General features: G+C 40.0%; 1 protein-coding gene across 1 annotated transcript; it reads right to left on the bottom strand.

Moving 5' to 3' along the window:
• LOC136559384 (pancreatic triacylglycerol lipase-like) lies at positions 1-11,123 on the bottom strand. The gene is made up of 12 exons (XM_066554560.1): positions 11,075-11,123; positions 10,155-10,309; positions 9,589-9,714; positions 7,481-7,615; positions 6,314-6,422; positions 5,102-5,221; positions 4,731-4,850; positions 3,181-3,299; positions 2,919-3,048; positions 1,840-1,951; positions 1,343-1,510; positions 1-111 (listed from the first exon to the last, which is right to left on the bottom strand). Exons 1-12 carry the CDS (start codon positions 11,121-11,123, stop codon positions 48-50), a joined length of 1,407 nt encoding a protein of 468 aa, XP_066410657.1. The 3' UTR covers positions 1-47.

The raw sequence follows: 11,123 nt of genomic DNA, 5'->3' as shown, positions 1-11,123 counted from the left end.
ATGAGTAGCTTTTATTGGTAGCAGGATTTGGGGATCTGAACATGCTGTTAGCAAGCAGTCAGAGTCTGCAGGACATCCTCCCTCACGGTCTCAGAGCCACAGAAACGGTACCTGAGGATAAAGGAAATGAGAGCACCTTGAGCTGTCAGCAGCTGCTGAAATTGTACAGGTGGATTTACACTGATGGTAACACAACCTGATCTGTCATTTCAGACAAACGGACAAACCTTGAGCTTCTAAATTTGAACTATAACTGCTGGGGAATGCATTGATAGACTCCATTCTGTTTCATTCCCCACCTTACTTTAATGTTACAGTTTTGGGGTCTTTCCCCAAATTTTGTGCTACCATCTCCATAGAGATGATCACAACTATTTGTGCAAAGGCCGTAAGTCAGTAGAAGGGTGAGTTCCTATCTACAGGGTTACACTTTGTCAGCAAGGTGCTTTGGTGACTGGAAATTACAACCAGACTCAATACCTCTGCTTAAGGTGAGTTCGAGTGTTGCTTGGCTGTAATAATTTCGCTTGGCTGTAATAATTTCACTTTGCTTGAAACTGTTTCTACCTCTCATGTTGTCTTTTAAGTGATGGAATTTTAACTGCTCATTTGAATATAGAATAAATAAAATTTAAACTGTACCTCCTGTTCTAGATGCCAACTCATGATGTGGATAAAGTAAAATAACTGATCAAGAAAATAAGGAAATTCATGTTTAAAGTCCAGGAAAATTAGTAAAACTGGATCAGTAAAGCATGCTTCTATAATCTGAAAATCCAAGCTGTGCTTTACAAAGTGTAGAGAAATCAATTTTAGCCTTTTCCCCTCAGCTTTATAGGTAGTAGCTTTTCAGTGCAGGCTCCAAGTGTTAGTGTTCCTCATTGGAAAGGTGGATTTATTATCACCATCCTCTCTAGTCAGTCATGACCTTAGGGGTCATCAATACCAACAGAATACTTGGCTGGTTCCAGCTGACAGTGAATCAGACCCACAAATAATCTGTTTTTGTGGACAGAAGGAGTTTAGCAAGAATGATGCTGACAATCCAAGTCAGCATTAATTTTTCTCACCCAAAGGGTTATACAAAAAGTTTGCTCTTCTAAAGCCTGGAGAGATTTTCAGTTTTTCTTTGAGGTTATTTAAGGCAAAGGGTTGAAGTAGCAGTGAATAGAACTATGGATGAACAGTGTCTTGAAAGGAAGGAAAGAAAAGGTTTCCTTGAGAATCTTTTCCTTTTAATGCCTTAAATAACTTTTCTTGTGGAAAGGCTTCCACTCCACTTATAATTTTGTCACCTACCTTCTCCAGTAACTTTCAAGATTTTCACAATGGATGTACTTACTCTCTTCTATTTTGCCCAACTTCTACTGTGATAGTTGCAGCTCCCAGTTTAGGAAGAGTTGGGTTTATCCAGTTGTTGTTCCAAAGGAATTTGACCTTGGTAACTTCTCCTACATTAACTTCTGCATCAATGTAGGCTGTGTAAGTGTTGTCTGGTTTGAGGGTACCCCTGTGAAAAACAGCATTTTATGGATGTGAGGCATGGCAACATTTACAGTTAATTACCAGTCTTGTCAAAGGCTCTGCTGTGGTGGCAAGAGGGTAGAAATCCAGCAGAGAGACAACACTTATCCCATTATATGGCAGCAATATTATAGCCAGATTTCTGATGTAATTCACCCCAAATCACTTTTTCAGAGGCAGCAAAGGCAGGTGGGCCTGAAATGCTGCCTTTTTGTTTCTCTCTTCACAAGATCAATTAAAACAGAATTATTAATTACAAATACAAATTAAGGGTTCTAGAAGAAAAGTTTCTTTTCTATTGAATTTTTAACTTACTCGGTGATCTGGTGCTGCTTTGTGTTCCCATCAGTGCCATAGAGGGCAACATTTACATATCCTTTTACTTTGCTCTTTCCAGAGAGGGTCACGGAAACTTTGTACCTCCAAACTACACAGAAGAAATAGAATTACTTAGACTGTACCCAGGGAGAAACAGTCCCTAAAATATCAAATTCTAGTTTTGTTTTTTTTTTTTTTGCTTGTGTGTCTGTACAGTATAGTTGAAAACAGAAAATACAAAACACCAGTGAGTCAAATCTGTTATGTCCTAATGAGATCAACATGAGAAACAGAAGATATTTGTGTTACTTTCTGGGAGATAAAAAAAGAGAAAACTAGTCCATATTGTAGTAAATACTATACAGATCTCAGCATTTTGACCATTAAGGTTTTCATACAGAGTGAAGCTGGAAATAAAGGGGTGTTAGGGATAAATACCGATACAGAATCTAAGCAGCATGAAGGAATTCTGAAGCTCCAGGAAAATCATTTTTGTTGGTGGGAACTTCCTTTTAGACTGCAGTTGCCCAAAGGAGCTCAAGGAGGTTCTGATTTGTGCTTCCAAGAGCAAACTAAGCAGTGTGTTGTGAGTGCTGGCATTTAGGATAACTGAGGTTGTACAGGAGCTCATCTTGTCCATCCAACAACTGTGATCAGCTTGTTCTTGGCCTTTGTCAAATGGAGTTTTTGGTATCTCCAATGATGGAGATTTCCCAGCTTCCCTGGACCCCTCTTCCTGCATTTAACCACTTCCATTGTGATATAACTTTAATATTATTTAATAAGAAATTTCCTTTCTGCAACTTCTGTGCATTGTCTCTCCTCCCTTTTCCTTGAACCTTGCAGGTCTCCAAACATCTCAGTAACCTTCATTAGACTCCAGAGTTTGTTAGCAACTTTCTTGTCCTGTAGGGCCCCAAACTGGCATTAGTGATGGGGCAAAAGAAGAAAAAGCATGAAGAACAGAAGAGACTTTGCACTGTGATGAGATCTGTTCATCTGCTAAAGTTAACTGTCAAACAGGAAAATAAAATTTTTATGAGGAGTAGGTAGCAATGGAAGCATTCAAAACTCACGAGGAAAATCCTTGGCCTCTCTAGTATTCAGGTAAAGTTTAGTGAACTCAGTTTTAACCTTGTCCTTGAATCTGTCTGCATAGTGACCCATAGTTGGGCATCCGTCTTCTGGGCATGGGAAACAGGTTCCCTAGTGAAAATAAATATATCTATTACAAACATTATCCAGCCAGACAAGAAAAAGAAAAAAAAAATAGTCAAAGGATTTATTTTTAATAATGCTTTCAGCAGGGTCCATCCCGAAGCTCTGAGAAATACTTACGTCTTTAAAAAGATTATATGAAGGACAAGGATAGCCTAAAAATCCGTCGGGGTAGATGATACTGTCCGAGTAGTACTTGTAACTCCTCAGGTGATTGCAAGCTATGAAGTCCCGAGTTCCTGTGAAAAGATGCCCCCAGGTTGGTTCTCCTTTTCTCTTCCCACTCAAGGAAAGAAACCCATGTCACTGGGATACCTCGTTCCTCCTCAAAAGCCTCATCTCAGTTCTTGGAGCATCAAACGTGAGGGTGGAACCTTTCTTGCTTCTCATGCGCTCACCCCAAGGAATGAATCCCTAAGGAATGTTACTGGCTCAACAGGTATAAAATGCAAACTTGAAATGCTTTGTGGAACCGACTGTGCAGCTCAGCCCAGCCCCTGCCCCTCAAAAAACACTTATTCAAGCAATCTGACCGAGTTTAACAATAGAAACCAGAGCTGCCTGCAGCGGGTCTTTTGTAGGCAACGGTTTCATTACCATAACAAAAGAAAACCAAATGAAAAGTATTTAACAGTGAACTTCCTAGGGCAGTGCTGATTTGCTCCAGCTGAGGGCTTCAAAACAAAATTATTATTATTTGGGAGGTACTTAAGAAAGGGAGACTCTTAAAATTAAAATAATGAATATATTATTTTCCTTTGTGTTGCCTGTATTTTCCTGACTTCAGGTTAAAAAGAAGACCATATACTACACAGTTATTTCTTTGTGCTTTAATTCCCCATTATGATAACAAGTTTACTCTATAAAAAAAAGGGGGGGGGGGCGAGAATGAAAAAGTAATGCCTCCAGCTGCATTGAATAAAACCTGGAGTAAAAGGCTAGCGATCACAAATCAGATAATGGATTCCCAGAGTTTCAGTTGTTTGCAGTAGTGTAAGAAAGAGCTCAGATAATGTACTGAAAAATCTCCACAGCAGAAACCTTCGAGGTTGTTAATTTATTTTTTTAATCTTATGTGCAATTTAATTTTAGAAATATACATAGGAACCCTCTGATACTTAGATATTTCGTTAGAACCACGTTAAACAACAAAGAACAGAGTATTTGAGCAACTATATGCCCATCTTTTTTTAGCTGCCTAAAAATAGGCACAGTGAGATCACTTCATTGCAACTCTGATTGTAATCTGTAACTTCACAAGGAATCGAATTAATTGCTCTATCTCCGAAGAATTTCAGCCGGAGACACTCTCCCAGGAGTAGCTGTGAACATCTTTGCCCAATTCCACCAGTGCTGCTGCTGGGACAGCTGACACAAAATGCAATGTGTTCTTAAAAGACCCTGCAAAATGTCTGGCACAGCTCCAGCAACTTTAGTTTCTGATATTAGATCCTTTAGAGGAAACACATTTTCCAGAGGCAAACCCTTTGTCTTGTTTATTTTTTAATAAGCTCTGGAAAAGTGGCGTATTTTGAGCATTTTAACAGCTTGGCTGCAGTCTGCAGCTGGTGGATACACCAAAAGCTAATGTAAAACACCTGAATTCAGGCAAGATAAGTGGCTACACTTTGAGGGGTTCCCCTGAATTTGTCATGCAAACAACACCTTACCTTCCCAGATGCCATCGAGATCTACAATCTGTGAAATAGGGTTCTTGTCACAGCCGGGCATCTCCTCTCCTCCGTTTGGATAAAAGTCAAGATGTCCTATAGCTGGCCGCATGCCAAAACCTGCAGCATTTGAAACAGGGGTAAGCACGTTTTAAATTAACGTTGTCTCATACCTGTGGCTGCTGGCTTCATGTTTACCTGTGCATGGTGTTTTAGGCCAGGAGCTGTTAGTGACTGAAGTGGGGAATTTGTTCTGTTCTGCCCCAGCACAAAAGCCTCAGTGAACAATCAGGACACTGAAGTGCCACGGGGCATAAATAATTCAGTGCAGTAAATAATAAATTATCAGTAGAGTAGAGTTGCATACTCACCTAAGTTGGGAATTGTGGGAGCTGAGTCTGTATGGATAACATCAACAAATTCTGCATCAGATTTATCCAGTCTGACTTCAATTGGAGTGCCTTGAAAATAAGGTTGTGCAGGGTCCAGTCCTGAGACAAAAAGAGTAGTATTAAGTATAAATAAAGAAATGTAGGTGTAGAATCATTTTATATATTGATGGTATGTAATGAATGTCACAAATATAGTTGCATATGGTTCTTATATCTAAGTAATATAGGCATTAATAAAATGAGGATGTTTGCTCTCAACTTCCAAGTGGTTTTTCTCCCAGGAAGTCACCTGTGGAAAGCCTATTAAATTTCACTGCTTTACGTACTTACAACAATACTGAATGCCAACAGTTGGAATTAACTTTTTTTTTCTTTTAATTGAACTTCTCTTTAATAACACTGCTCAAACTGAGGTTACTGTGTATGCATCCCAAAGAGCTGATCCACCTGGGTGGTTTCTGGAGTCCCTTGCTTGAGAGTACTCAGAGGAATTTGTGCTGATAGCACCCCCTGCTTGGAGGTGTTGAAATGTTGAAACCTGCCTGCCTACATTGGGCTCCAGTCAGATTTTGGGAAAAACATCTAGTTTTGAAGCAATGAGCTTTGCTTTTGAACTTAGCAGAAAATGGAATCAATTAGCTTCCCAAATTGCTGTAGCAATTTCAGGTGCTTGTAAAGTCTTGCAAATTGCACAGCTTTAGCTGCCTTATACTTGCATCTCTTCTTGTCCCTAGGCAGCTTATTTTGGGTTTGCTTTTAAACTGAACTTTGTAGACTATTAGTCCAAGTTTCACCAAGCCTGAAATCCCCGAGGAAAACAATTGAAAAGGGTTTTATTAATAATGTTCAAAATTGTCTTTTATCCATGAAAGGCCGCTCCGCTTAATGCACATTGCCCTTGGTGTTGTCTACATGATGAATAAGGGGACCAAACCCACAGCTTTAACCTCTGGAAGTACTGAATTTAAAAAAAAAAAAAAAAATCCTTTTCTGTAACATATGCAAAGAAAATAATTGTCACACTCTTTTGCCCACTTAGCACAGCCCTGCTCCTTGGGGTACAGCGTGAAAGGAGCATAATATTCCAATTGCCCCTGACTGTGCTGCAGCCCAGAGATGGGATGATTCAGAGTGGGTAGCAGGGTTTTGTGAGGTGTCTCTGGTGGGAGGAAGGTGGCTGCAGGCACTGACCTGTAATTCTGCCGATGCCCGGCTGCCTCCGGCCAGCCTCGCCAGCAGCGTGCGCTCCCAGGCTGTGACCGATGATGTGAACATCAGCTGGGGAGTACCCGTATTCCTCCTGACAAAACAGCAAAACACACACATTGCCATGCCCCTTTGCATCAGCAAACAGCAACAGGGGAGATTTGAAAAGGGCTGGGAAACTACTTTAATTTGCCTGCTGGCTCAGAATCTTCTCTAGGATTTCAGTGTCTCTTTGCCAGTTACTTCTATTCAGCACAGAGATTTTTCCAAACCACCTTATTCAGCTGCTGCCCTGGTTTGGAGACTGTTATAACTCCAGACAGCTCTGTCAAGAGTCCTGAGGGGCTCTGTATCCTTCCAGAGGGCCCAGTAAGTTTCACAGAATGATTGTCTGAAGAAGAATAGGCCAGCCAGGAACATTTAGTTACTCCTGGCTGGAGTTATACTTTTGGTTATACGCAAACCTGGAGGAGACCATGAGATGAGAAATCCCTTTAGCCTTTTTGGACAGGAATTCAGTAGCTGCAATGCAGATGTGGAGAATGAGAGGTGGGTCAGAGCACTGCTCGACCCAGCACACTCTCTGGTTTTAGTTATAGTTCTTTTATGGGAAATGTGTGTTGAAAGCAGTTAGATTAAGGGAAGGTTTTAGACCAAGCTTCACTTGCCATGTGAAGCAGGCTGCAAAAGGAGCCATCCCCTGTGGGTTTGGGCACTGTCCACTGCAGCTTTTCCTGGGGCAGCTGGTGGGTCCTGCTTGTCCCCAGCCAGTGCTGCCAGCTGGTTTTCTGGTGTTCTTGAGAGCTCATCGGTTGTCTCCATGAAAAAGAAGTTTGCCAATACATTATTTCTGCGTATTTAGTTTTACACTGTGTTTGTTAACATCTACAGAATAACTCTTTGGCTGTACTATGAGAATTTCCTTTAGAATTTCCTCTCCTTAAGTTGGCAGGCCTTGTTGCTATCACATAATACTCTTCTTTTTAAAAATATTGTGCTGTTTGTTTTTTGTGCTGTTTGTTTTCAGCACATCTGACTGTGGAGTAAAGGACAATGTTTTCTGCTGGTTACATCCATATTTGTGGAAGTTCCAGAGCTGTATTTCTTTCAAATCAGTACTAAAGTACAGCTTTAGGAACAGCAGACTCTTACCTTGAGGACATCCACAAAATAAGCGATTTCAGCGCCCACGATGCGGACGTTGTTGGCTGCCTGGGTGTACTGACACATTGCACCTCTCTGCCAGTTCACACAGATGCAGTTCACGTCTTCCACAGTAAGCATCCTCTGTTTTGTAAAACAAAAGTAAAAACCGTGGTAAATACAGTATGGGATCAGTTCATGTTGGTCATTGTGGCTCAGCTACTAAATCTTGTGTGAACTTGTGTGAGAATGATTTGAAAACCAAAGCTGTAGCATGGACGTGTGCTCAGAGGGGTTTGTGCGATCACACAATGCTGGAAGAGGGTGATATGTAATGTAGTAATAATTTCAAATACCCAGAGCAGTATTTTTTACAGAAAGGAGAACAATATCAATAATGAAACGTTCAATTTTTATTTTCAAACAAACTTGATATGTAACACTAAATAAGAGCTCTACTTATGCACCCATTCACTTCAGTGATTTAAAAGTACTACTTTAACTCAAATTCAATTGGAATATTTTTGATAGTTAAAGTCAATAGTGGTTTTCTGACGCAGATTTGTAAGAAAGAGAATATGTTTTTATAAGATGGTGCATAAACTGTTGGTGCTCATTTAGGATTTATGGCTTTATTCGGAAATATGTATATGCAGGCAGAGACTTTGCCACAGAATCAGAAGCTTTACTGTTCTCCATTGAGCTGGATTGTTTGGCTAAAAGTATTTTGTTTTAGCAGCTTCAGTACATGACAACAGCTGACAAAGGACTAAAAAGGCAATAAAAGTGTCTGTGACCATACTAGAAGTGGTAAAATCAATCTGCAGATAGGAAAGCAAGTAATAGATACACATAGGAGGATTGATGTATTCACAATCCCCTTTGCTCTGCTCTTTATTGAAAAGATTCACTGAGACCAATTTGTTTCTAAATATAAACTAGAGTATTGTGATAAAACACAGGCTGCCATAATAGATGAAGAATTCAAGGATTTATCTCCTGCCTCTACATCCTGGAAAATTGATCAAATGGATTTAAGGGACAAGCTGAAAAAAAATATTGTGAGATATCTCATTGATTGTGAAGTTCCAGGAAAAAAACCTCTATTTTAAAATGCAAAATGTAAGACAGAAAATTATAAAAGCATCATTCTGCTTTTGATACTTGAAACAAATTATTAACTGACAAATCCAACAATCATCCATCATTTTTCTTTTCATCTAGCATCAAAAAGAAGCAGGCAATAGGGATGCAATAAATGTGAAATACCTTGATTTTAGTTTCACGTTGTTCCTCATAGTGTTCTCATAAGTAAAATAGGAACACATTATTTTTAAAAATTGTATTTCTGTTAATGGTTAAAAAAACCTTATCCTCAAAGTGCCATCAACTGGTATTTTGCTCTGTGCTGCATGACTAGGGGCTTTGATTACCTCCAGCAGCAATTAAATCATGTTTGGAGGACTTGAGAAAGCCACAAGCTGGAATTGCACTTTGCATAGGCACAGAGTTAGGAAATAATTTGTGGAATTAGCACAAAAATCAATAAAGCAGAGTGCTTTACTACATCCAGTGCTCATAGCAAGTCCTAGCTTGAAAGCTTTGTTTGAAATGCTCCCCTTGAGGTCCCCTTTGGATGTACATTTTTATGTCTTTGTTGCTTTTGGCAATGGCCAGCTCAGGTGCTCAGCCTCCTGCACTCATGTGGCAGCCCAAACCTTCCTGATAGCCCTTCCACATCTAGAAACCTTCTCTTGGCTGGAGAAATAGGATGCAGGACCTGTGAGTCTGCAGTCATTTCTGGAATCATCCCAATCCCAGCCAGTATCTTACCCCAGGGCTCATGTTCTTTTTGCCAAGAAAAAGGGCACCTACTGAGTCAAATCTTTTGTCACTCACTTCACTAAAGAGAAAAGCTGAATGCATTTTACCTCATTATTTCCTCAAGGTGCAAAGCTACCTATTCAATTTGGTAACAATCTGAAAATGTGAACTAATTTTTGCTTTCTTATCACTACAAATACCATGAGAAAAATTGGTTAGAAATAGAGAAAACAGACAACAAACATATGAATGTGTTTATAAATGCAAACTAAGGGTGTCCCTGTGGTACCTACCTTGCACATGTCTGACAACCAGTTTTCTTCTCCATTGTCTACAAATCCATGTACAATAAATCTGGTCTTCCTACTTGCATTAAAATTTGAGGCCTTGATTGTTGACTTATCAACAGCAGACAGCTCCTACATTAATGTAAATAAAAAAATAAATTAGCATAGCTAAGAACTTAATAAACCTTTAAATCTGCTTTCTGTAAATAAGTTTTCAAAACTGCAAAGACCTGAACTGTGCTTATCTGTGCAGGTGTTTAAAAGTTTTGCAATGTCAAACTCATCTGCAAGAATTCACATGAAGGTTCATGTGAATTCAAACCAAGCTTTGACACCCATCTTAGAGCAAACAAGACTTCAGTGTGCTTTCATTTTATTTGTGGAAAAAAAATTGCCCCATAATGCTCAGTTTCCCAGTAGTTCTCAGTGGGCACCCTGCCAAGGAGCTGGAAGAGGTGGTCTTTGGAATATAGTGGCAGTTTGGCCATTTTTAAGGAACACAGCTGGAGTCTGTGTTTTAATTATGAGTTTTGCATGGGATGTACCAATGTTCAAACTAAAACAGTTCTTACTTGAAAGTCATCCATGTTCTCTCTGGTGTACAGGAGGAAGCGAGTGTCTACACTCTCTGGTTTCCAGGGTAATTTGTAGACTGGCCTTTCCACAGTCCCAGACCATGGTGCATCATCTGTGAAGCACCCAAGCCTTTCATAGCAAACTTCTTTGCCTGTAGCATGAAGACAAAAAAATAAAAAGAAGTGTGAATGGGCAGAGGCAGAGAAATGGAGCAGTCAGAACTCGTAGCATGGCTTGGGGGTTCTTTATTTTATTCTAGAAAATCCCACAGTTTATAGAAAGCCAACACCAGCAGTTGCCCTTTCCTAGATCTTGAGGAGTTGCAGTTTATCCCAAGGAGAGAAGCCACCTTATTGCTCATCAAAAAAGTCTTCAGAGGATTCCTTTGTGGCATCCTTGGGTACCCTCCCCCAGCTGTTGCTTTGCCCAAGGCAGAGACAGCTGATGAGTTTCTCCTAATGCCAAGCCAAAATATTGCAGATAATCAGCAATAAATTGAGACTGTGCTGAACAGCTGACTGCACATGGGAAATCTTATAGCACACAAGCCAGTGTCTTCTGCTGAATACAAAGCTATGTCCTCATTAGATTGCCTCCCCCCTTGCCCTGGCTTTTTTTCCCCATTTCCATCATTAATAAGAGTAGAAGAAAGAATTCCCTATGTTTAGTAGAGCAGTAGCTTTGTTCTGAGACAGGAAACATCAGCTTTTCTTGCTCACTCTTAGGGCAAAATCCCAGAATGGAGTAGAAAGACGACACTCACTCCCTCATCCCATCATTCCTGTATGGAAAAGTGAACCACATTTACCTCAATAAATAAGTTTTCAGCCACCAGGGTGTAGAATAACACCTAGAAAATAGGTGGAAAATACAGCAGAATAGAAAGGCATTACAAACACTAACCCCATATGCTTACCTTCTGCTGCGCTGAGCAGAAACAGAGCAAGAATCCAAATTCCAAGCAT

The sequence above is a fragment of the Molothrus aeneus genome, chromosome 8, assembly GCF_037042795.1.
Source record: "Molothrus aeneus isolate 106 chromosome 8, BPBGC_Maene_1.0, whole genome shotgun sequence".
NCBI classification, from domain to species: Eukaryota; Metazoa; Chordata; class Aves; order Passeriformes; family Icteridae; genus Molothrus; species Molothrus aeneus.
Note: the sequence above shows the minus strand (reverse complement) of the source record. Positions and strands in the feature narration are given on the sequence as shown.